Genomic DNA, 24,818 nt, shown 5'->3' on the forward strand with positions numbered 1-24,818 from the left:
TTGTATCCAAGTATGTTTAATTTCATTTAGCTATTTAATTTAATGTAATATAATTAACTTATTTAAGTTGATGTAATTTAACACATTAATTTAATTAACTTAAGTTATTTGCTTTCATTCAATTTCATCTAATTATGTGCTAATTTTATTGTATTTAATCATTTATTTAATTGTATTGTTTTTATTTAATTGTATTGTTTTTGTTTAATTGTATTGTATCATTTAATTTGATTTCCTTGTGTGGTTGAAAAGACTGGTCAAATCTTTTCGATGCCCCTAGGCAACCAAAAAGTCACTCATGTGACATCAAAGAGAAAATGCAAGATTCAGTGTTCGGTTGTCGTCTGCTGGTTACACCACAGTGAATCTTACTTCAGCTGAGATGGCAGAATAGGGAGACGGAGTGCCACTGAGAGAAATCTGTGTTAGACTAAAACAACCGAGGTAGGCCTGTATTTGTAAGTACATATCCGCTGGGAAATAGACTTGAAACACACACTTTTTAGGAAAGTACTTTCTTCTTATGTGGTCTTACTTGAACTTGACAAATAAAACAAGTCTGATTCCGGTCACCTAACATGCGCTGACACTGTGTACGTTTCCATGTCAGGGTGTGGAAGACATGTTTCCTGTTTAGTTTCCTCTGATGCTCTGCTGACACCATGTGATCGCCGCGGTAACTGCATCCACCAGTCGATGAAGGGCCAATAAGGTGGTCCTGTGTGTGAGAGGCTGGGATTTGTTGCTGTGTACAGTAGAGCCCAAACAACACATTCATCACCGGCAGACGTCCCTGCTCCTCTCCTAGTGTGCCGAATTGATGAACCATCAACACAAGTTTCATCATGTTCACTTTGTATTGATAAAGCAATCATGCATGCTTTTTCTTCTCTGTAGCACGGTTTTCCCCACTCTCAAGACAAATGGGGTGTCAGGATGATATTTTTCCCCACATTTCTGCGCTCTCCGCTGCGGGGAGGATGTGGGCTCCAGACGGAGGGTCGAGACTGTTTTCTGTGGGAAACGAGTCACAGCTGAAACTTTTTAAGACGAGCTGCACAGCAAATATATCACACCCATTGATCCTCCGACATTCAGGCATTAGAATCATCTTTATGCAGTATTTAGGGGCTTTCTTTATTTCAAAAAACTGATCAATATTTGTGGAAATTTGAAACAAATAGTCAATGAACAGGAAATTAACTGGCAACAATTGTGATGATCGGTTAATCGTAAATGCTCACAATTTGTGGGTTTTGGGTTCTCAAATGTGAGATTAGCTTCTTTCCTTTGCTTCACTGTTTCTTCTTGTTCTTCTATTTGAATATCTTTGGGTTTTTGGATTGTTGGTTGGACAAAACAAGCAAATTGAAGACATCACCATGGGATAGTGATGGTAATTTTTCACCATTTTCTGACAGTTTATTGACTGAATGACTTACCAGCTTTAAAAATTATTAGATTAATCAATAAAGAAAATAATCCTTAGTTGCAGGCAGAGATAAGTATGTCCTTTTTATTTTAAAGTTATTCTAGAGATTTATTATTGCACTTCTATAATAGTTGGGGGACTTGCAGAAACAGATTTACAAAATAATTTTTAAAATCAAAGCAACAAAGGATGAGATATCGTGACTTTTAGTTCCTAGTAGGGTCAAAATCAGAAAACACAGTATCCTACAATTCCCATAATGCAACTTGACAGCATTTTTTCTTGGGCCTGATAAATACCCACTTTTCAAACTCCACACCCCCCAGAAAATAAACTTATGGGATTTTTTGAAATGTATAGAAAACAGTAAACAATTTAACCAAAATAAGCATGACACACTGCAATAAATATGACTCTGAAACATCACTGATGCCTCAATTTTTTTATTAATTCTTCTACAGTATACAAATATTCACACACAAAATGTTCTCAAAAAAACCCTAATGTCTCGTAAACATTCATTTTCTCCTCGTCTTGCAGTTCTGACTTTTATTTCCTTCATTGTGTGCTGTATTGTCCACGACCTTTCAAATATATATATATATATTGTTTTAAAAACAGAGGCCACTGGATCCTCGCGTCCATTGTGTCGTCCTGTCACCCAGACACACCTCGTACACGGCGTCATGTCGCTGCTGACATGGTCGTCACATAGTCACGTGACCCTGTCGACATAAGTTGCAGCAGTGACAGCCAGTCCAGGATGAAGGGAAGAAGGCAGAAATCACAGTGTGAAGCAGGAGCTCTTGACATCAGTGCGCTCGGAGCAGGCCCAGAGGTGAGGAACAGGACCGTATTGCATGGGTCAGCTTCGAGCTTAGTGTGTGGCGGGTGGCAGATCTTGGTGTATCGATCAGACGCGGATCAAATAGTAAACAAATAATCCTTAGTGTTTGCCTTAAAATGCCTGACACAGTACAGACGGCGTGGTCGGCTGTCGATTACAGATTCTCTTTTTAAAAAATTACATTCCTGCAATCGTCTTAAACTTCCTGGCACGTGTGTGTATCCATTAATCTGGCAATACCACGCATTTGGCAAAGAATTATTTGCACAGACAATTTGAGCAAAATCTGGTAGTGACACCAAGTTTTGGAAGGGGATAGGGTAATTAAGACAAAAAATGGAAATGGTATGTTGGTATGGCTACAGGATGCAGTTAATCAAGTAGTAAGGGACAGCTAGATTACAGGGAAAATGACACTGGTCATTGAACTGGTGCGGGTTAAATCTGCATATGCAATGAACTTTCTTCAGTAAAGATCAGCTCATAGGAACCCCCACCAATATAAATCTATTTAAAAACATCTATAAGAACATAATAATGTGAAAACAAAGTATATATATGTATATTTATATATATATATATATATTGAGACATGCATAAGCAGCAGCATTAAAGACACATCAGATAATTTTGGCTCTGACATCATGTGTTGAGTCTCCAATGCTGCTGCCCATGTATTCCTCTCATCTCTATATTTTTATTTAATATGTACTCCGCCAGCAGCGGCTCTTTCCCAAAATACCAGGAAAGCAGTAGTGCAACAAACTCTTAGCAGGATTTTTTTTTTTTTTTTTTTTCCAAAGGAAATTAATCAAGTACGTGAGTTCAGGAGCCTCCGTAAACTGGAGCTCACTTCAAGCACAGACGGCTCGTGACCCGAACACTTCGCAAGATGCAATCCATAATTTGAAAGGGGAAAGTGGTTAGGACACCATAGAAGGAAACTGTCAAGAAATGTTCTAAGAAATCCTCTGATCTTTTTTTTTTTCACTACACATGAGAATTTTCTGAGTCACACTGTGTGCTTAAAAATAAATTTATGGACTGCACCTTTAGACCCCGACACTTAGTGACTTTTTGGTTCAAAATTAAAAGAAGACAGTAAACAGGTCATGTGTTATGGCTGTCTGTACGACAACTGGCATGACCTTTGACCTTTCATTGACTCTTCCTTGTCCTTTGCAGGTTTCCCTGTGAGGCCCGAGTGAACTACATAAAAAGGCATTATTGAAAAATAATGCTACCACTCTGGGGAACGTTTGAAGGCACCCAGACTGAGCTACATTCCATCTTTGACCACCAAAAAAGAAAAAAAAAGAGAAAATGAAATGTTTTAGCTTACAGTGATGTCCATTTTTACATAGTATTAGGGCTAAAACAATTCTCAATATTTTTATTTTTGTCTCTCACTATCTTTGCAAGTTTTTATTTTTTCTTCTTAAATAAGCTTTTAATTTTAGAGGAGGAGCGCTTGATTTTCTCTCCATTGTCGCTGGAGTCCTGGGAGGAGGTGCTCTGGAGCTTGTGTTCCCTTCCCAAACTCCGGCCTTCCGAGTCCAGAGAGGTAAGAGATGGGTAACGCCCCACGTTGGGCAGCATGCTCGCGGGCAGCTGGCCGAAGCTGTAGGACTTCTCCAGGATACCGTTGTACATGCCCTTCCCCGTCGCAGAGGTGACGTTCCCCTGCGAGAAGGTCGCGCTCTGGGACTCCGGTATGATGCGGGTGAGGTCGGGCGAGCCTCTGTGTGCAAAAGGGTGGTGCTCCAAGGCCGGGGACGGCGAGGTGGAGGGTGGGCCGGAGGGGGTGGTGGCCGGAGTGGGAGGCATGGGAGGAGGCGTGGATTCCCTGAGACTGCTGCTGCTGCTGCTGCTGGTGTGGGTGGTGGAGGCGGTGGAGGCAGGGAGCTCGGGAGTCTGGCTGAACAGCAGCAGCTCCTCACGGGAGATCTTGCGGTAGGGCGTCTCTGAGCCTGGCGTGCAGGGGTTGTGCAGCTGCTTGCGGCCAATGGAGGAGCTGAGAGAGTCTGTGTCGGAGCCGCCCTCCTGAGCCGGTTCCCTGAGAGAGAAGAGCAGACGCACACGTGTCACAACTGCCAAACTGTAAGTATCACATATCAAATTATAAGAAAAAAAGGGATAAATAAAATTCATCTGTGCCCATGAAAATGTCTTAATTTCTGTAACTTTGAAGCTTCAAAATGTAGTGAGTCTCATGGTGACTTTTTAAATCTGGTCATTTTAATCTCATAATTTTACCCTGACTATACAGTTAAAATATCAGACTGAATTATCTTTTTGCTACCTTTGAGGCCCTCCAATAATACTAATGTTGCATTCGTGTCATGTGGGATTTCCCACCACCGGTAATAACCAGTTTCCAACTTGTAAATACTGTTTATGTCACCATTCACCATAAAGTTTTATTAAATCTGGGAAACTAATTTTTTGAAAGCTCAGATATATCTAACTTGGTGCTAAATAATGTAATTTAATGTTAATTTATTCTACACGGTGCTACTGACCATGCACAGAATTTTTTGGCCACTTTTTTTCCTTTTTGTTTTTACTGACACATTAGTAAAGCAAATTGGGGAAAAAGTGCTTCTTAATTATGTTAGTTAATGACGGTGTATCATGTGCAGCTTCCAGTGGAGGTAATTCATGCATCTTCCACACACTACATCACCTGATAACGAACGTTGCCATTTAACCCCCAAGCTTAAAGCGTTAGTGAGAATGTCTGGATAAAACACCTGTGAGTCCAAACTGTAAAACCATTCCGCGGCGTTCCGGCCACCGCTACATACCCCCTCCTATCCGAGCTGAACATGATATGTTCGTCGTCTGCCTCGGGGCGATAGGAGAGGGACGAGCTGGCCATGGACAGCAGGTCGGGGTCTGGAGACATCAGCGAGGACTGCGGGGAGCTCAGCAGGCTCCGTCGGGAACGACACAGGCTGCTGCTGCGTGTCAGCGAGGGCCGGATCAACGTGGCTGCTGAGGAAAGGGTGATAAAGCGCCAGAGAAAAACCTTGTTACAATTTCTGCATTCATTTTCACATCAAAGTAGAAAGTATAAAAATCCTCTGCTGGCTTCCTCACTTGTGAACTGTGGAATGATGGGAGGCGTATCCTCATCCAGGTCATCCACTCCTCCTGCGATAGGGTAGGGAGGCACCGAGACTCGCGGCATCACCACCCAGCTGTGGTCTGAGTAGAGGCTGGCCGTCAGGCTCGGCAGCCCCGAGTTGTTGACAACAGGGAAGCCGCAGAGCTTCTCAATCTGTTGCCAGCGGTGCAGTCGCTCCCTCAGGCATGCTGTTACCTCTGAGAGGGCTTTCCTAAAAAAAAAAAAAAAAGAAACAGACGAATGAGAAGGGGTGTGCTCCTGCAACAAAGTGTCAGACTCAGTAAAAAGTCATCTTGGCTTTGATTAGTCAGGATTTGCACAGAAGCCTGCTGGTTTTATATTCTTCTGCCTAATAAAGTGTTCATATAAAAGATTTGACTTTGTTCTCTCTTTTTTGTGACTTTTCCTTAAAGATCAAGGAATCCTTTATCACAGTAGGACAACTTGGTTAGATACAAGATAGATAAAGTTCTAAGTTTAAGAAATTTTAGGTGGTTACTGAAAAAATTTAACAGAACAGAATAATGTGGTCAAGTATGTGCCAGAACTTTGACACTATACAGTCAGATATTGTCACTGTTTGGGTTTCACACATGCAAACTGAGCTGACCTTTTGTTGGTGTGAAATGGCACCAAAACCCTCATTTAACCTCTCAGCAGATGAAGAATATTACATGTGTATATATATAAATGTATATGGGCAAAACAAAACATACTTCAAACAACAGCAGATTTCCATACTATCATATTGATAACATGCCAGCATAACATGACCTGATATTCAATATGACACAAGGACCTTCTGTGTAACATTCAGTATCAATAAGTAGTGTCATTGGTTCACATTACTACAAATCAATAAGGCTGGTCAAGGACAGTGATGAAACCTCCTGTAGCCAACTGTTTGGCTGTACATACACATGTACTGTTCATACGTCATTTAAAATAAGACTGTCTGCTGCATTAAATTAATTGTGTGTGTGTGTGTGTGCTCTTACTTGGCCTCTAGTATCTTGTGGTCCACCTCATCCAGTGATGAACTGTGGGCTACATGAAGAGTTCCAAAAACAGAACCTCTCTTCTTTTTTATTTTCTCTGCCTGAAATGCAAAAACAAAACATTTCAAAATCAATTTTTGGCTCATTATCTCTATCCAGAATTCTCCTCTGTGGTTTTAAGGGTTCTTGAGAGCTTGTTTTGATACTGTTGTTTCTTGTATCAAACAGAATATTAATATCAGGGTGGAAAAGCCTCTGAAATAACATTTATTTGAACAATATCATTTCTCTACTATGACTAATGAAACTCTGAGGTCTGTTGGAGGCTCTTCAAGGAAACTGATTGCAAGTCTTAAGGGACTCTCTGAACTGAAATGGAAAGGAGACTGATGTCATCTCATTAATCAATCTACTGTATGTTTGCACATATCCTCTCCAGCCTGAATTACGGACTTCTGTCAGATGCAAGTAACAAAACAAAAAAGAGCAATGCACTTAAAACATAATTTGGCCAAATCGTTAAGAAAAGCAAATTAGGAAAATGGGACCATTAATTGTATTGGTGGATAATTCAATTCTGTAGATTTACTGTGGTTTATTAAGGAGCTTGGTGCCAGTATAAAACTTTATTAGACTTGCATATAGTTGTTTGTGGCATGCTCATATTACACTGTTGAACTTGTTGAAAAATGTGACTTTTAAAATGTTTTTTGAAATGGATTCCAATTGGTTGAAATTTAATGTAATAATCCCGAAGATTTTCATTTAAATAAATGTCTATCACTATTTATTGCCGATAAATCACTGATGAAAGCACTTGCATTTACAGTATTATGACTATTAAGAACTGGGTGTTGGTGGCGACTTTCCAGCCATGCATTCAAATCACAGGTAGCGCAGTTAGCGGCGCGTTTTCCATTACCCAGTGGTCGGTTCACCTGCAAAGCGGCATATGTTTTTTTCTAGTCTCTGCTAGCGTGACACAGTGACACTGTTTAATCTCGAGGACTGAGGTTGAGTGAGGTCCAATAACACACCTGCAATTACTGCTTATCGCCACAGGTGCCGCCAAAGAAAACGAAACAGAGATCTTCGAGATTGTTACTTTAATTTAAAATAGACTTACACTTAACTCAGATTCAGCTTCCTGAGATATTTCTGCATTTTTAAGTCTCTGGAAAGCTGTTATTTTCCACTATTTTCAATTTTTATTTTCCATTTTTTCCATTATTTCTACCAACACTAAGTTTGCTGAGACCTGATTGGAAACATTTTTGGCGGCATTTAATTCGGAAGGCTCCTGCCTCTCAACGCCCAGGACACTGAACTGAGGATGCCTGAAATATATTTTTAATTTGTTAAAATAAATGTTTGTAAATGGTTATATACAGTATGTAATAATTTCAAGCATCTTCTGTCAGTTTAAAATAGAATCTAACCAAATCAAATGCATTCATTTGAGAGATATAAATTCAAATTTCTCCAATTCAAATATTGCACAACCTCCACCGCATGTAATTTGCTGAACACTAAAAAACCCCCTTATCACCTTTGTGGTGTGTAAAGCAAACTGATGCTAAAAAGGTCTTAAATCACAGACCAGGTGTTTGCAGGTTAGCTTAGTGGTAACAAAAAAACATTGCGAGTCACTTTAGGTAAGAGCATCTGATGTTACCTCGTCCTTGGCGACGCAGAGCTGAAACTCAGCGCTCTGTTTCTTGATATTGTAGTACTGAACTTCCACCTCATGCGTGAGCTGGAGCCACTTTTGGAGAGCTTCAGGCACCGACTGCTCTGACTGCATCTCTTTCTCTGCTCGCTTCAGAGCCTTTCGCACCTACACGGGAGGTACAGGATACATCAAGGTGAAATTCACTGTCAAATATTTAACAACTTTTCCCATGAGATTGTTGATCAAATACTGTAAGTGAGGGCGAGTGCTTTTTGAATTTCAAATGAGCTGCATTTTACTGTTTAAATTCTGACTTCGCTGTGTAAAAATGAGCCCAATTCTGGCTCGTCTGCGAGTGGAGAACTCATTACCAAGAGGAACTGTTAGATATATTGGTGGTGTATTTTTTTATGTGGATGGAAATGGGGCAATCTTGTGCGTATGCAAAGAAGGCATTTTGTGGGAGAAATGAAAATTTAACATGAAAAATATGAAATGAATCTTTTCATTTCGAGGTGTTTTAGCAGCAGAAATGAATACATTTACATGCATAAGTAATGGTCCATATATTGGCTCTTTGAATAGAATATTTAAAAGCTTATTCATGTAATGATCATAAATGTGACTGTCCTGCATACATGAGCCAATAGAATATTCCTGATGTCTGCATAGAAACTGAAAGTAGGCAGATCATGAAGAAGCCAAAAGTAAACAAATTCCGGTTTTCATTGATTGAACAGTAAGACATTATTTAGCCATCTGATGAATGGATTATTTAAATTTTAATATTTAAACTGCATCATGCATATAATGTCTTTTAAGTTGTAAATACACTAAATTTCTTGCAATAATATATTTATACACTTTCTAGCTTCTACAAACTAAAAGATCAGAGGTCAGATAGGTAGCATTCAGTAGTTAGCTAGTTAGTTACAAATTCAACAAGCTAATATTTAGCAGCATATCTGTTATCTTAATGTTTAACATCAGCATAAAGTTGGATCATATTTTGTTTTTTTCCACACCTTGCTAATGTTAAAATGCTAGTTAGCATGTAGAAGTTAGCTAGTTAGCTACAAACATCTTAAAGACTGAGGATACATTTATATCTGCCCAGTGATACCTGAACATTTCACTCTTTCTGTGGCTCTCTTAGATTTTTATTTCACTTATAGCATATTTTATTACACAGAAGATACTGTTAGCTCTCCATTATGAGTGAAAAGGTGTTAAATTTATTGTAAAGTAGTAGCCGATTTGCTTATATACTTTTGTGGCAGACCTCGCAGACCTGGGGTTCAGAAATCTGAGGTCCACTGTTGGACCCTCTTATCTAACATATTTTAAAATCTATGACGTCATCTCAACGTAAAGTCTATGGGCCGAGTGGGAACTCAAGTGCGGGGCCAGCAGGAGAAATACTACTACACATAATCAGTGGGCCGTAGACCCAGAAGTAAACCCGGAAGCTAGAAACTTTTTTGGCTCACGCACTGGGCGAGCAATTCCCATTCAATTGAACAAGTGCCATCTTTGAGTCCGGTGTCCAGCTCTTAAAATACATTCATGCGTTTACCTCATGCATGTAGCATTTCGGGGAAACATGTAGTCTGGGAAGCCCTACCTGTACTAGTTCCTCCTCAGCATATTTGAGTCGGCTGAGCTCACATTCGGCGCCCTCTCGCAGCTCTCGAAGCCTGTGAGCCTCTTTTTTGGCTCCGGTGATCTCGTCCCTCATCTTCTGCTCGAGGTTCTGCTTCTCTACAGCCACAGTCCGGTTCTCCTCCTGTGCTTTATCCAGCCTGCGAGACAAGAGGGAAGAGAGAAGACGAGACTGGACCAGTTTAGAACATAACATTTGACATGGTTTATGTTTTAAGATCCGTTCCATCCTCTATCTCTCTGTATTGGTGTACATTAAATTAGAACCACTTTCGTTCTCTTACCGGCTCTGCATGTCGAAGAGGCTCTGTTCAGCATGTTGCAGGCTCTCCAGATCCTTCATCATCTGAGAGATGTGCACCTTGCTGGACTTGTTCTGCACATAGGCAAACCAGCAGCCCCCGACACCAATCACTATGGAAATCATTAGGATGAAGTCTTTCATCCAGTTATGCTGTGGACCTGCAGTAGGGAGGCAAGAGCATTGGTGGTTTTTGCAAATACTATGCATTTCGCTTTAATAAATACTGATGGTGTTCAAAATACTGTGCATACTTACGGAGAGGGGGGCCAAAAAGCACTGCATCTAGTGCCTTTAGGTTTAGTTTTTGTTTATGTCGTTGGTCTAATATCTTTAGCTGCATCGACATAAACAACGGCTCATTTGCCGCTATTCTGAAACATAGAGAGAAAGAAAAATCTGCAGTGAGAGGATATTTAGTGCATGTAGTCAGAATTCAATTATTACATTTGTCTATGTCTGTACAGTTAAGTCAGCGGGCCCTCTCTTCCCAGAATAGGGCGCAGATCCAAGTCTTAATTCCTGGCGTATGGCATGTGTGGGTGTGACCAACATATTTTTGCAATTTTCCCAACCATCAGCACTAGTGCACTCTGGGCTCAGCCAGGCGTAATGTGGAGGAGAGAGTGAATATGTTATTAGTGGGAGGAATGCATTATGTGCAGGTGGAGTCGGGGCAGGTTTCAGTAATGACCAAGTTCCTCTCATTCTCTTTAAATGCAGCAACAGGTGAAACGGGGGAGAGAGGCTGAGTGAGAAATGAGTTCACGTCTGTGAAGCAGCTGATGTTCCAAAACACAAATTGAGGACACTCCATATATTAATATACATCGATCCAAATATGCTGACAATGAACAGAATGAAAATAAAGCTGATGTGTTCTCATGTGTGCTGGCATACCGGTGCTGCTGCCAGTTAATATAGGATAATTAATACACTTAAACTCTGTGGTTCTCCTCCTCTGAAAATCATCATTTATGCTTTTAAGTATATACAATATCCTTAAATAGACAGATCCAAAATCAGGTTTGGAGATTTGCTGGTTAGTGTTTGAAAAGCACACGAGTTCTACCACTGTTTCGCTGAAATATTTAAGGGATGAATGAAGTGCTGGCTGTCTGTTAAGTAAGCAGGATTGTGTTTAAACCTGTTTTCACAAACATGTTTTATTTGTTCATGGCATACAGGATGTTGATGTATGCCTAACTCTGTTTAGGAAGAGTGCACACAGGACCTCCGGTTGTCAAAGGCTATTTTACACACTGATTGGATACATGTCCATGTGCAAGACTGAAAACTCACTGTAATAATCCTTGTGACATGATAGAAGAAATATTTTGATTCTCTAAACTCAGTTTGATCTTTTATTTAATAAAAATGTCCAGACAGATTTGTTGGAGCTCAGGACACATCCTGAGGACAGCTGTGTTACTTCAAATTATTTTATAGTCAAACTTGGAATATGTGAGTAACAGCTTTCCAGTCTGATGTTTAGAAAATGCAGAACATTAATTACTGCAGATCCTGACTGATCCTATTGCCACATTGGAAGATTTAAATAATTAATGAAGCTTCCTCTGCTGTGCAATCCCTGTGTAAACTGATGCACAGCCCCTCTCTCAAATTAGAGACTGCAGATGAAAAACACGTATCATTCCTCCTGCTGTGTGAGGACTACAGCTGTTTAATAAACATGGAAAGAGATCAGACATTCTACTGGTTGTTCTGGGAAACAGAATCCGACAGAATGTATTTCTGAACTCTGGGTCACCGGATTACGCTCATGTGGATGATATTATTGGTCAGAATTTTCCTTAAAAACAAAATTGTGTTTTGATTATCATGTCAATCGGCAGGAAATTAAAAAAATGTGTAGCAAACTGAAATGAAAGTTGTTTGGTGATTTCGGAGACGTTTGTGCGCCTCTGCCAACCGAGGCCATGAAAATTGCCCTGCGTCTGCCAAAATGAGCACCAAAATTGCACTGCACCGCCTAATCAGCATAAACACAGCCTCAGCCGTGCCTCTCCTCCCATGTCAGTGTCAAGTGTGCTCTTTTGGTGCCTGAAATCACCAAACAGACACAGACGCACAAAAAGTAGACTTGCGCCTCAGGAAATTCTGCGTTTGGACCAGCGCTGGCCTTGCGCCTGCTGGAAAACAAGGCCCAATGTCTGTTACTCCTTATCATTTAAAATAACAATAAGCCCTTAAAATAATACACATTACGTGTGATCTTAAGGGTTACAGAATGAATAACACATTAAGGCGTGCCCTTCAAGTTATGGTAGGACTAATATATTAGACTTTTGGAGCTTTTAAGGAATATTTCCTAAGCCAACTTCAACAACAGGATCGCAAGATTTTGTGTTTCCACAATTTTTCAACTATTCAATTTGCTGACTAAAGATATAAAGAAGCCCAGATGAACTGTGGCTAAATAGAACCTGATGCCGGGCTGTTTTGACACGTGTTGCACATGTCTGAAAAGCACAGGAGCGCAAAAGAGTGTTTTCACTGCTGAACTTGGAAGACACTTTTCTATTCATCCAACAGCTTTATGTGAGAAAATTTTAGTTAAATAGCCTGTTTTCAACTTCTTTGACTACATTACTGCTGTAAACATATAATAAAAATAATATAAACAGTACTTTTTACCGGCTACTTCAATCAGAACACACTAGACTGGTCCTGCTGTGAGCCAATAAAAGTCATGAGAATTTAAGAAGAAAGTCATGGAGGGAAACAAAAAGGTTAATTGAACGAGTAGTAACAGGAAGTAATGCACGTCTTTTTGTGTTGTGGTGCTGAATGGAGAGCTCATGTACCTCATATAACTGTCACTAGTATTTACATTATGTGAGGTACTGTATGTCCTACTATAAGTCGTCTCACCATTTCTCTCTCTCCGTTTTATTCACTGTTTCAGCCTGTGTAGGTCCTTTAATAAATAAAGACGAACACAATTTCATGGTTTAGTGACTAAAAAAGGGCTGCAAAGTCATAGTATGTATCCACTTTAGTGTCTCATGTCTCCAGATGAGTCAAAAAACTGACAAAAACTAATTCTGAGAAAAAAAGAAATTATAATATAAGCACAAAAATGGTGAAATGATAATAAAAAGTGACTCAAAAATGGATGGATTAATTCAATCTCAACTACCTTTATCTAAAAAATATCAGTACGGGTCTTAAAGCTGTATATTGCTGAAATACTAAGAAGTACAGACATGATTGTGTGGCTATGAGTGGGATGCGCAGCAGCATATTACGACTACAGCGAATGGAGATCACTGAAACACCAGATCATTCTCATGTGCTCTCTGCCTAGTTCGACCTCCATGACACCACCGTCTCCTCGTTTTTCTTCTTCTTCTTCCCACGAGAAGCGTCCGCATACCAGCACCATCTTAAATGGCTCAGACAACATGGCAGTCTGTGGAAACTGTACCCCTTCGCTGTGACATCACTTCATGAGTCAGCGCCCAGCGGCCCTGTGTCGTAACACGAAACCCCTCAATAACTCCCCCCTTCTCACCCACCCTTCCCATCTACTCATGCAGTTTGCAGCGAGTCACATTCCACAAGTGTCCCGCCACTGTCTGAGTTTCTTCTGTAATTGTCGGCGCTCATATTTCTTTGTTAACATTTTTGTCTTCACAGTGCTATCGGTAGGATTTCTGGATGTAATTTGCGTGCTATTTAAAGATGGAACTATTTACAGATTGTAACGATGGATGCGTTTAACATCATGTAAAGTAAATTGATGTGGTCTTGAAAAATGGAGATTATAGCGGAGGTTACAAAACCAGACACAATGTGAACAACAGATGAGGAAACTTTTCTAAAAGAACAATACAGTCACAAATACACTGAGGAGAGAAATCTGCTTGCATGTCTTTTTTCCCCCCTTGTGTTACCTTTTATGACCAGCAGTGGGCAGCATTGAACAGAGTAATGAAAACTAAAGCTGCCTTTGGGTATTGTAACAAAAATCATAATAAGGCTTCTGTTCATAAACACATTTCACTGCTCCTCAACAACAAAACAACCTAATTAGAGGCAAAGAAATGACATTAAGCACTTGTAACATTTGCCAAGAAAGTGCAGAATAATATTTTTTGCCTTATTAACAGCGGTACAGAAAGTGGAGCAGGGATGCACTGCACAGGTTAATGAGAGGTTGTGAGCGATAAAGAGAGTAAGAGGTTGTTTCGAGGTGAGTTGCACTAACCGTGGTAATGTGTTCCCTGTGACCCGGAAGTCCCGGAAGTTCCTCTCGTACTGAGGCAGCTCCACCGACTCCTTCAGCCACTGCACCGTGTCCTCCGTGGTCCAGTTGTGGACTGATAGAGGGGGAGAGAAAAGAGGGCAGTTTTAAGCATTCAGCTAATAATTTTATCAACAGAAATGCATAGAGGAAGTTTTTTTTTTGTCATAATTGAATTCCCTGGCACTGGACTGTTTTCAATAAAGTTGAGAAAGAAAATACATTTTGCACAGCCAGGAATATACTAAAACTAGCAAAGAGTGTGACCCAGCAACCTGTGAAACTTCACTTTAAGTTCCCCTTTTTAACATCTATACGCAATATATAAATTTTTAATAAATGGTTTATAATACACTATGATGTAGTTATTAACAGACATTTTGAGTGCTTATTAATGTACAGTATTTGTCAACAATTTTAACTACACCTTCACCATTTTGCCATTCATCCTGCATCCAGTTATGGACGCCAACAGGATTTATAGCAGTTGACAAATACAGTACATGGATAACACTTTTATCTGCTAAAAAAAACACATTATAGTGTGTTATAAACCATTTATTAAGCTGTTTCTGCTTATAAATGATATAATTGGGGTAAAGTGTGGGGTAAAGAAAAAAAATATTTATATATTTGTATATTTCCTTTAATATTTTTTTCAAAATATAACACACATGGTTGTTGTGGTTTCTAGGTGGCAAAGGCAGTGCAGGTAACAGAAGAATCCTGCCACCGCCTTGTCACAGTTAGTAACTGAATGCTATGATTAGTTTCTGCAGTATGTGTGTTTATTTCAGATGCTAAGGAAGCATGAGTGCGTGTTAAGAAAACTTGCTCCAAAACCTCTTAGCGTCACAGATATTTCCGGAGTGATAAACAAACACTTGCACATGTACAGACTGAGAATCACAGATTGGAAGTTGTCTTTAAAGACAAATCACAGATGTGTCATTACAGATGGTGAATAAAATAGCGCTTAAATTTTAAGGAGTATTTTGCATATGTACTGTACATAATTCACTCTCTCCATCAGTGCTGGGAGTGTTGAGCTCACAGAAGTATTGTTGAGTTTTAAGGTGACAACATCAGCCTGTCAGAAGGGTGTCTCACCTGCTGATTACTGATTACTAGAAATAACACCTGTGTCACGTGATTTGGCGTATTTATATAGTATTTTCTTCTGCCTCCCTCCCTCCTCTTCTACTTCATTACACTCATGTTACACAGGAGAGTAAATGTAGAAGTGTTTGTGTTAGTGACCTTGGTTGGACCTTTCTTTACCTTCACAGGTCTTCCAGCTCCTCCACAGCTCCTCCACAGTGATGTGCTGGTCTTCGCGGTGCAGGTTGCTGTGCTTGTTGGTTTGCTGCTGCTTCATGTCTTCTATTATAAACTAGAAAAATAAGGGAGAGCAGAGTAAAGTTTTCCAGGACTTTCAGAGATGTCAAAATAAATATAGTTTTGTTAGTTTACAACATTTTACAGTGAGCTTTCTGCTTTCGCTGAGAAATGTAGGGAAGATTGTTCTTGTCTGTGTGTTTCCATGTGTGGTTTTGAGAGCTGTAGAGAGCTGGCTTTGCCTAAAAGTCTGGCTTCGGATCACACACACACACTCGCATACACACACACTTTCTTTTCTTGCTCCTTTCTTCCTTTTAGGGACTTTGAAAAGAGAAAGAGACCCATGGCAGAGGCATCACTTCCACCTGTGTGTGCATGTGTGCGTTTTTTAAGTTTCCGGCTGTCCTCCTTTGGTAGCTTAGAACTAAATGCCACTGCAGAGAAAGCCATAGCAAAAAAAAAAAAAACACCAAAGAATTGCCTGAACACCAGCAGCATTAACAAGGACCATGGCTGACTACCAAACACCTCAAAGCATTCATCTTGGAACATTATGTTTATGTGTGTGTGTGTGGCCTTGGCATAAAACTAAACATTTAACTCATGCCTAATTCATACATCCAACCTGCTTTGATAACTAATTAGCTTTTAATAATCCTGCAGTTAATTATGCTATTCTGAAAACATGCACTGTAACTATGATGAGTGATTGCCTTGGCTATATTCTCTGTATTTAGTTAACATCCAGCGGGGGTTTTGCGATGCAAAATTATAGTCATTCGAACTAGTAGAGTATACACTTAAGGTGTAGATTTGGGGTGAACTATTGGCATTAGTCCACCAAAGTTACATTTAGGTTAGTAGTGCTTTCACTGTACTATTGTATGTCAATAAGACCTGATATGACCAGACTCCCAACTCCTAAAAAAATCTAATTCAGTAGATGAGACTGCTACAGCTACCTCTCGAAGCTAGCTAGTTAAACTGCAATTAAACATTTAACAAACATTATACAGAAATTGGATGGATAAGTTTTGGGCTTTATGAAAGTTACTATAATGAATTTGTAATTTGTGTTAAAAGGTTAAACTCTACCCCTCGCCCACCTTTTGGCCCCCATTTTGGCCTCAATTTAACCAAACCATAGCCATATTAGCTGTGGTGCAGACATAGCTAGTCTGCTGTGGTGCAGACATAGCTAGTCTGTGAATGTTCCAGCATCCTGCAGGTGTAACATTGGATGGTAAAAGGGTAAAGTTATAGTTAGGAACATTTTCTTATTCAATTTCTTGCCGAGAGTAAGATAAGAACATTGATACTACTTTCTGTGCACTAAATAGGGAGCTGGAGCCAGGGAGATGTTAGCTTAACTTAGCATAAACCATAAACACTGGAAAACAGATGTAACTCCCCCATAAAACTATAACTTGTCTTTATTACATATCTGTTTGTGTACGGATTAAACAAACAAGATACAACATGTTAACTAATGAGGTTTAGAGGTGCTGGCAGGTGTATTTTCGAACTTCAAACAGAGCCAGGCTAGCTAGGGTTCCCACTTTATGCTTTGCTAGGTTAACCACCCACTAGCCATACTGAACGTACAGGCGTGAGAGCGGTATCAAACTACTCATCCAAAGCTAAATTCAATTCCATTTATCTGGACATGTTCTCCTCTGAAAGCCTAAATTATTGGTCCAATAAAATTCATAAGAATGTCGACAGTCTAACAGTGTATAAAGTGAAGCAAACATATATCAAGCTACTTTGTTTATTTAATGGACTACCCATAGATAAGATATGCTGGAGTTGCATGCAAAAGTCTAATATCAATATATTGCGTATATAAGGTAAACATAACATGAAGCATGCAGGTGTGCAGCTAAATGCTATTAGTTGTTGCTGAGGGACACACAAAGAGAAGCTTAGCTGGTAGAACTGAAAGTAAACATGTCTAAGCCAAAGTTTAAATTCACAGAGGAATTAAAAGTCCCTGCATTTTCAACCTTGGTGTGATTAGTTGGGGGCTGAATGTGCTGTTTGAAGTACTAGCACATACTGTCTGTACATGTCAGCAGCAGCTAAGAGGTAGCTAAACCAGACTCAGAAACCTCCTTTTGTCTGTAGAGAAGAAAGTATGAACCTGCTGCAAAAGAATTGACAGATTTCAGTATTTTTCTGTCACCTTACACTGAAATTGCAGCAGAAGGTGTTCTGGCATTTCACTCCATTGTGAATCAAGGTAAAGATCAATGGGTTTCACATCTGACACATCATCTGATAAAGACAGCATTCCCAGATTCTAACAGTGCTTGAAAAATGTCATGTGCCCGCACTAAGACAGAAGTAATCATCGATGCTTGACTGCACTAACATTCTTCTGAGTCAGCCTTAAAAGCGCTTTAATCATCATGAAGTAGACACGACATACATGCAGACCGTGTGGCCATCGTCTTCAAAATCTACCAAACACATCTCCACTGTGTGCGCGTGAGTGCTGCAGGTTTGACATTGAATACATAATGGCAGTCTGGTGTTGAGAGGCTGCCTGCTGCACATGTTTCCAGTATTTTTCCTGTCACTGGAAACAAAAAATCTCCCACTGTGATCAAGGAATTGAAAATGTCCTCTGTGAGATTCACTTCTGGCACATGCGCCCACTCGTGCATATATCCAAATCACAAATTCAAGCGATAGGATGGGATGGTACTTAAGTTGTCAAAGTGAACGGAAAAATTGTGTATCCATTTCTTTTACAACGAAGAGATTACTGGAGTAAGTAACAATAGTGATGGACATTGTAAGAGGGTGAAAATGCATGTACTCAAGTGGACAACACCCACATTAAGAGTTCTCTTCTTTTATTTGGACAAATCTGAATCTCCAGCCCGTATCAAACACCTGTGGGAAGTAAAGGTGTGCCAACTGGTGATGCAAAGTTCTTTTTATCAGCAGCCTAACACTTTAATACCACTTTCACACACTGACCTGCTGTGTGACGCAGGATTAAACACACATTCAACTTGCATGTTATCATTCATAACAGGTCATGAGAAAATACAAGGGGTGTGGCCTTTTACTAAAGACCCTGGCAGATACTACTGACTTGTATTTATTCAGCATGACTGGGTTTTGATAGCAGTTTATCAAATCTGATATTTGCTTACCAAATCTGACACCTTTCAAATCTCCCATCAAATCTTACTTACTGCAGGTAGTTTGATGGAAGACGATAGCGAACGCCTCCACGCAGTAACAAAACATCTCTGAACTATTATAAGTATTAACAGTTTTAAATAACTAAAATTCAAGTTTTGCCAAACAGATACAATTTATGAAATTAGGCCAGCATTGGCAGTTTAGGTAAATAACCATCTCTTTGCTAGTAGAAAAGAAAGAGAGACGATAAAAGTTGAGACAGATTGGTAACGACCTTGATTTTGGAGCTGGATCTGAAATAAAATCAGCTTTCCCACCAAACTCCAACTCTATTATTTGGTCTCATGAAAGGTTCGTGCAACACTATAAACACTATACTTCATTAAAGAACAGTCAAATTTATGGCTATAGGACTATAAGTGAACAGCAACATAAACAAAAAACAGTAGAGTTAGTGGCAGGGTAGTAACTACAGATTTATAATGAGCGTAAAGCAGTCCTACATTAACTTTATAGTTGCTGTTCTAGCCTGTATTCACTCAAGTCAAAGTTATTCCTGAGGTCTTTGTTTTGGTGTGAAAAGACCTTTTAGCACACCAGTAGTGGACAAAATACTCCGAGAGGCCTAAAGTCTTTGCACAGGGTTGTTTTTCTTCTTCACCTTCTTCTTACACAATACAAATGCAAATGAGTTTTCTCGCTGATGTAAAGCCAGGAACAGAGTGAAGGAACCAACTGTCTGCTGAGTCACTGGAGAGACCACAATGTGTGCAATACTATTCCAAATAAATGTCTTGCAAAGCCTTTAATGCTCACTGTACTTTATGAGAAATGAAATCCTGCTGGCAAGGATGCAAACGTCAAGGACACTTGCCAGAGCACATGAACAAAAATAGAAAAGTCCTGATGAATGAAGACGAGCATTAGGACTTATTTTTGAAAAGACGAATGTTTAAAAGGTTATTTTTGGAATTTTTGTTTAGATTTTTTGCTTCATTTGTATTCACACTGTCAGCTGTAACACCTTTAGGGACTTATAAGGGAGTATTACCATACCCCATACAAAAAGCTGCTTCATAAGGGTGTTAAAAATGGCTGTAGTTGGTTGAAGTGCTGCGTCATGAAACATCTCCTTGCAAGCAGCCTGATAGAGCAGCTTTGCATATGGTCAAAGGCGGCTTTGTAAAGCTTTATGGAGTCATATAAACTAAGTGGTGAGCCGCATATATAAAGATAGGTCTTTGTGTGGGAGCCTTGTGGTTTCTGTGGTTAACAGTTTAGATAGGATAATAGCGGTGTTAATTACAGCCACGGTGTGTAGCCTTCTGAAATGTCAAAGGAGAACCGCAAACAATAAAAGGGCACATTCAGAAATGGCTAAAATTGGCCTCTCCTGCTAGAGAAGGAATAAAGTGGTCTTAGATTGTGTTGACACTTTGATATGATAGTAAACACGTCCCCCACTGGGTGACAAAGGGTTGAAGAATACAAGATGCTGACATAGGACCAACGCTCAGCCCTGAAAAGACAATAATACTAACACTTATTCTATACGTACACCCGCAGAGGCCTAGCACAGAAAGGGTATGACACATGGTCAGACACAGGCAGGGGCAAACACCCACACATACACACACAGTAGCAAACAAAGACATATTTGTTCATGTCAGATTCCAGATAAAGGGTGGGCTGAGTTTGAGACACTTCCCATGAGCCTCTGCTCTCTCCAACAGTCTACTGTGACTCTATTCTTCTCCGGTATCTACCCAATCTGTCCACATCATCTCATTTAATGAAAATTATTATCCTTCGCTTATCTATCATCATCACCTTAAGTGGGGTTTTTTTTTTTTTTTCTACCTCAGCGTCCGCTCAAAACACATTCATATCAACGTGAATCAAACTCGGTGATAAGAAACTGCAGAAAGAGGATAATTAGTTTGATTAATTGTTATTAATATATTATAAATTCAGGACAAAAAGTGTGGTATGCTTGGTCATGATTTATGAAACACATGAGCTACTTGGAGCGCAACCGATTTATCACACATGACAGCTGGGCAATCTCAATTGTGAAAGCATCACTTGCATGATAAAATCTTCCCCGTGCTTTTTCTTTTTTCATGTATTCAAAATTGGCTCTGTGTGGTCTGTTACCAAGATCAAAGAGGGCGTCTAGTTTTAATAGAGCAGAAGAGAATTCATTTTTCGCAAATTCTTAGTTGTACTAAGTTATCTTCAAAGCAGCATAAGTCTACAATATTTGATTTTACCCAAATTACTAAAAATACATTTTCTCACTAACTTTTAGTGGTATCTATCCATGCATATAGTTTTGGTGTTATTTGTCCCAGTTTTGAGATATCCACTTTATAGATTTCTACCAAAACCCTAATGCAATGGATGAATGGATAAAATCACAGTGGCCTAACAAACCTGGAGATATTGAAGAGATAGCTACCACAGTGTAAACCATTTGTGAGCTGAGGTTTTTGTTAAAGGAATAGTTCTTTTATTCACTTTCTTGTCAAAGTTAGATGAGAAGATTGATACCACTCTCATGGCTGCAATGAAGTATGGAGCAAGTAAAAGTTATCCTCTAACGCTCACCAACTAACTTGCTGTATCTTGTTTGTCCAGCGTGTACAAAAAAACAAAATACAAAAACAACAATGTGTGGTTTTAAGGTTATTGTTAGTTATGTGTTTCAACTATTACTTGGCAACCAGGCGTAGTGACTTCTGGCAACTTCACCGTGATGACAAGACTCCAAGAATACACTGCATCCGGCTGCTGATTGATTAGTGAGCTTGAGAGGAGCTGGCAGGTGGATTGTTGAACTTTGGAGGGAGCGGGGCTAGCCGTTTCCCCCCTACTTCCCGTCTTTATGATAAACTAAGCCAACCGCCTCCTCGCTAGCTCCACACTTAACTCTCTGCAAGATACTTACTAAGCATATTTCCCCAAAATGTTAATATTTCTTTAACCTATTTGCATTGTTAGATATCACTAGGTTTGGGTGAACTGACCCCACTACACAAAGTCCTCATGCTCTGGCTCCAAGCAGTAGGTCATGAATAAAAACTCTCTCTTGAACGCTCCCTCTAGAACATTCCCAGACAAGTCAACAAACACCTTCAAGAACCTTCCCAGAATTCCTCCTTTCTATAGATGCAGCCAAGACGCTTCATGAGCCTCCTCGAATTTCCTCTCTTCGTACCAGCCTAAACAAAACTACAGCATATATACAGTATTGCTTGCACAGATGTAGAACTCACACGCAAGCCTAATTTTTCCACCAAGACACACACACACACACACACACACAGAGCAGCAGCACCGTCGCCCCCCTTGCTGTGACGTGGGTTGGGTTCTTGCAATTTCAAAGTGATGCAACATGATCCAGCGGACTGTCTCCTTGGCAGACGGGCAGCCAAGCACCCCTAAGAGAGAGGACGTGCACCTGCCGTCCCCCAGCGACTGTTCTCACCATCAGACCCCCAAGATGTCACTCAAAAACCCCAGAGGACGCCCTGACTTGCAGGATTATGTTTAACGGGATTACAGCTGGATTCGATACCTAATAAAATTCTTCTACCATAGTCAAATTACACAAGCTTTCGGAGGACTGTAAAAAAGTGATTTCATTTTGAGACTATAAATACACACTTGTCAAGAGGTCTACATTTCTAGTTTGTATTTATTTAAGCTGATGAGGCAGGGAGGGGGAGAAATATCTGACAGTTCTAAGATCTAAGACCAGAACAAGCAAATATAGCTTCAGGGGTAGCAAAATCGATCACTTTCTGGGATTTTTTTTTGGCAGTTTTCTGGACACATATTAAAAATAAACTTCATTTCACTCGATTTCAAATGTCATATAACCATGGCAGAGCATGGTAATGCGGGTAAAAATAACATTGTGCAACAAAAACTGCCAATTATCATGCCAACTGATTCTGATAAAAATCTATGTCTGCTTCACTGGAGAGCTACTTGTGTTTTACCACAACACTCAAGCACCAAATATCAACTTTTGAACAACTTTTGTTCAACGTGCTGACTGACTGTGACGTGACATGTCAGCGACTGATACTTCTTGGCCTCACCACTTCCTTGTTTGCTTACCCCGTCTCACCACTTCGCGGTAAGTGTTAACATGTTTAACGCACATGCTAATGGAGGCTTCTTTTTTTTTTTTTTTTTTGGGGTGTGTGAGCGTGTCGAATGGCACATGCTGCAGGACCCAAGTATACAAATAGACCTGAGTTGAAGAAATCAATGAGATTATAGTTGAAAACAATCAATAGGATGTAAAACTTGTTCATTTCCAAAAGCGGAGGGAATCTAGTTTGGAAATATATCCAAAGGCGGATTAAAATGTGAGAATACACGCATATTTAATTCATCCTCGCCATGCGTACATATAAATGTGATCAAATGGGATGCTTTCAGTGTTGTCAGCAATCTCTGCACCCACGGATCCCTTTCCTGTGGTGACCAAAGCAGCAGCAACTCACAGTACCAGCCACTCAGAGTTGCTGCCCCCAGTCGGCTGCCAACCGGATATATCCATTCATTCTATTCAGATAAGCACAGATCTGTATGCGCCCTATCATGGACCAGCCGGCAATTGTAGGCGGCTGCATCTGTCATGTCAGTGACTCAGCAACCTGTAAATTATCTGTGTGTGTGTGTGTGTGTGCGTGTACTTTTTATCTTTGTGTGGTGATATAAACTGTGAAACACGTGTTGGTTTTAATATGTTCGTGAGGGTTCATTTCCCTGTAACTTAGCAACACTGATTGGTGTTAAGTTAAAGAGAAATGTTAAGAGTAAAGCAAATTTTACATTACAAGGCTGCCAGGTGACTAACAGATAACTGATGAGGCCATTTCCTATTAGATTTATGCCTGAGAGACACAATTTTCAGTTTGATTGAGCAATTTAAATGTAAAAGCAAACTCCTAATGTAAAAATAAGCATCACTACAACAAAGGAAATATTCTTTGTCAGATCTGGCTGTTGAGATTTTGACCGAGGGAGTCGTGAAAGCACAACGTGCCAAACTCTGTTCATGAATTACTTACAAATTACCAAGCTGAGGATGCTTGCAAGTGTCGTACACCACTAGATGCGACTTCACACTTTTGCTACGACGTCACAAACGTACAGGGGGTTTCAACCACACTGATACACAGATAGTGGATCTGCTGCTGCCTCGAATCTAGCAACAGAGAAAGCACAAACCAAGATTTATGTGCTCACAAGTACTCACAGTATCATGTGTTTAAATAAGGGATAGGCTTCTTACATTTTACTGAAGCCACTTAACATGCAGGTGAATGTTGACCGCTGCTACTTTTGTCACCACAACCGTATATCTTCACTGCCTGTGTGACAAGTCCTCATGTCGTCTTTACTACCAGCGAAAGAGTGCCTGAAATGCGTGTCATGAAAAACTGGATATCCTGCCCTCGGCTAATGTATAAGATTACAAATATGACCATCGTTTTAGTCATCCTCTCAAATTTTGGTATGTAGATGGGGGGAGAGAAGGGGAGAGAAGAAGAGAATCTTTATTTGCATGGGTGCAAGGTTTCAGCAAGGGGGGGAAAGGGGTGCATGGGTGATGAGGAGGGCCTTGTCAACCTCAGGACAGATGCAGATTAACGTACCTTTAACCCCCACCCAGACACTTTGCTTATCACTGCCAGGAAGAGACTGACACTTTACTGATACTGACAGTAAATAGTGTCCATGTCAGGTCAATTTCATTTATACACCCCAAAATCACAACTTTTCCAGCAAGAGTAACATGAGGCAATTTATGCTCAAGGATGTTTTGACATGTGGAGAGGAAGAGCCAGGAGTTGACCCCCTTTCATGGCCATTTTTACAGTATGAAATGCAGTAAAAAAAAAAAACATTGAACATTGAAGAGCACAGATCATCTGGCTGCTTTTGTTCCTGTATTTCCAATATCTTTACCTGATGATCTCATCT

General features: G+C 40.0%; 1 protein-coding gene and 1 long non-coding RNA gene across 5 annotated transcripts in view; one reads left to right on the forward strand and one right to left on the reverse strand.

Moving 5' to 3' along the window:
* The first annotated feature begins 253 nt into the window (after positions 1-253).
* Positions 254-883, forward strand: LOC137174100 (uncharacterized). The gene is made up of 2 exons (XR_010925275.1): positions 254-444; positions 611-883. It is a non-coding gene; the product is annotated as an uncharacterized lncRNA (long non-coding RNA).
* Positions 884-1,842: 959 nt separating this feature from the next.
* Positions 1,843-24,818, reverse strand: part of stim2b (stromal interaction molecule 2b) — a 45,267-nt gene continuing 22,291 nt past the window's right edge. Inside the window, exons 3-12 of one of the 4 annotated variants that reach the window (XM_067579151.1) lie at positions 15,594-15,705; positions 14,277-14,388; positions 10,301-10,416; positions 10,026-10,203; positions 9,704-9,881; positions 8,083-8,244; positions 6,408-6,508; positions 5,382-5,620; positions 5,087-5,273; positions 1,843-4,335 (exon numbers count right to left, since the gene is read on the reverse strand). In XM_067579151.1, the coding sequence (XP_067435252.1) occupies positions 3,705-4,335; positions 5,087-5,273; positions 5,382-5,620; positions 6,408-6,508; positions 8,083-8,244; positions 9,704-9,881; positions 10,026-10,203; positions 10,301-10,416; positions 14,277-14,388; positions 15,594-15,705 (2,016 nt within the window). In that variant the 3' untranslated portion in view covers positions 1,843-3,704. Of the gene's footprint in view, positions 4,336-5,032; positions 5,277-5,381; positions 5,621-6,407; positions 6,509-8,082; positions 8,245-9,703; positions 9,882-10,025; positions 10,204-10,300; positions 10,417-14,276; positions 14,389-15,593; positions 15,706-24,818 lie in introns of all 4 variants that reach the window. The other 3 variants (XM_067579150.1, XM_067579149.1, XM_067579148.1) reach the window with 3 other exon arrangements.

The sequence above is a fragment of the Thunnus thynnus genome, chromosome 22 (assembly GCF_963924715.1).
Source record: "Thunnus thynnus chromosome 22, fThuThy2.1, whole genome shotgun sequence".
In the NCBI taxonomy this organism is placed as follows: Eukaryota; Metazoa; Chordata; class Actinopteri; order Scombriformes; family Scombridae; genus Thunnus; species Thunnus thynnus.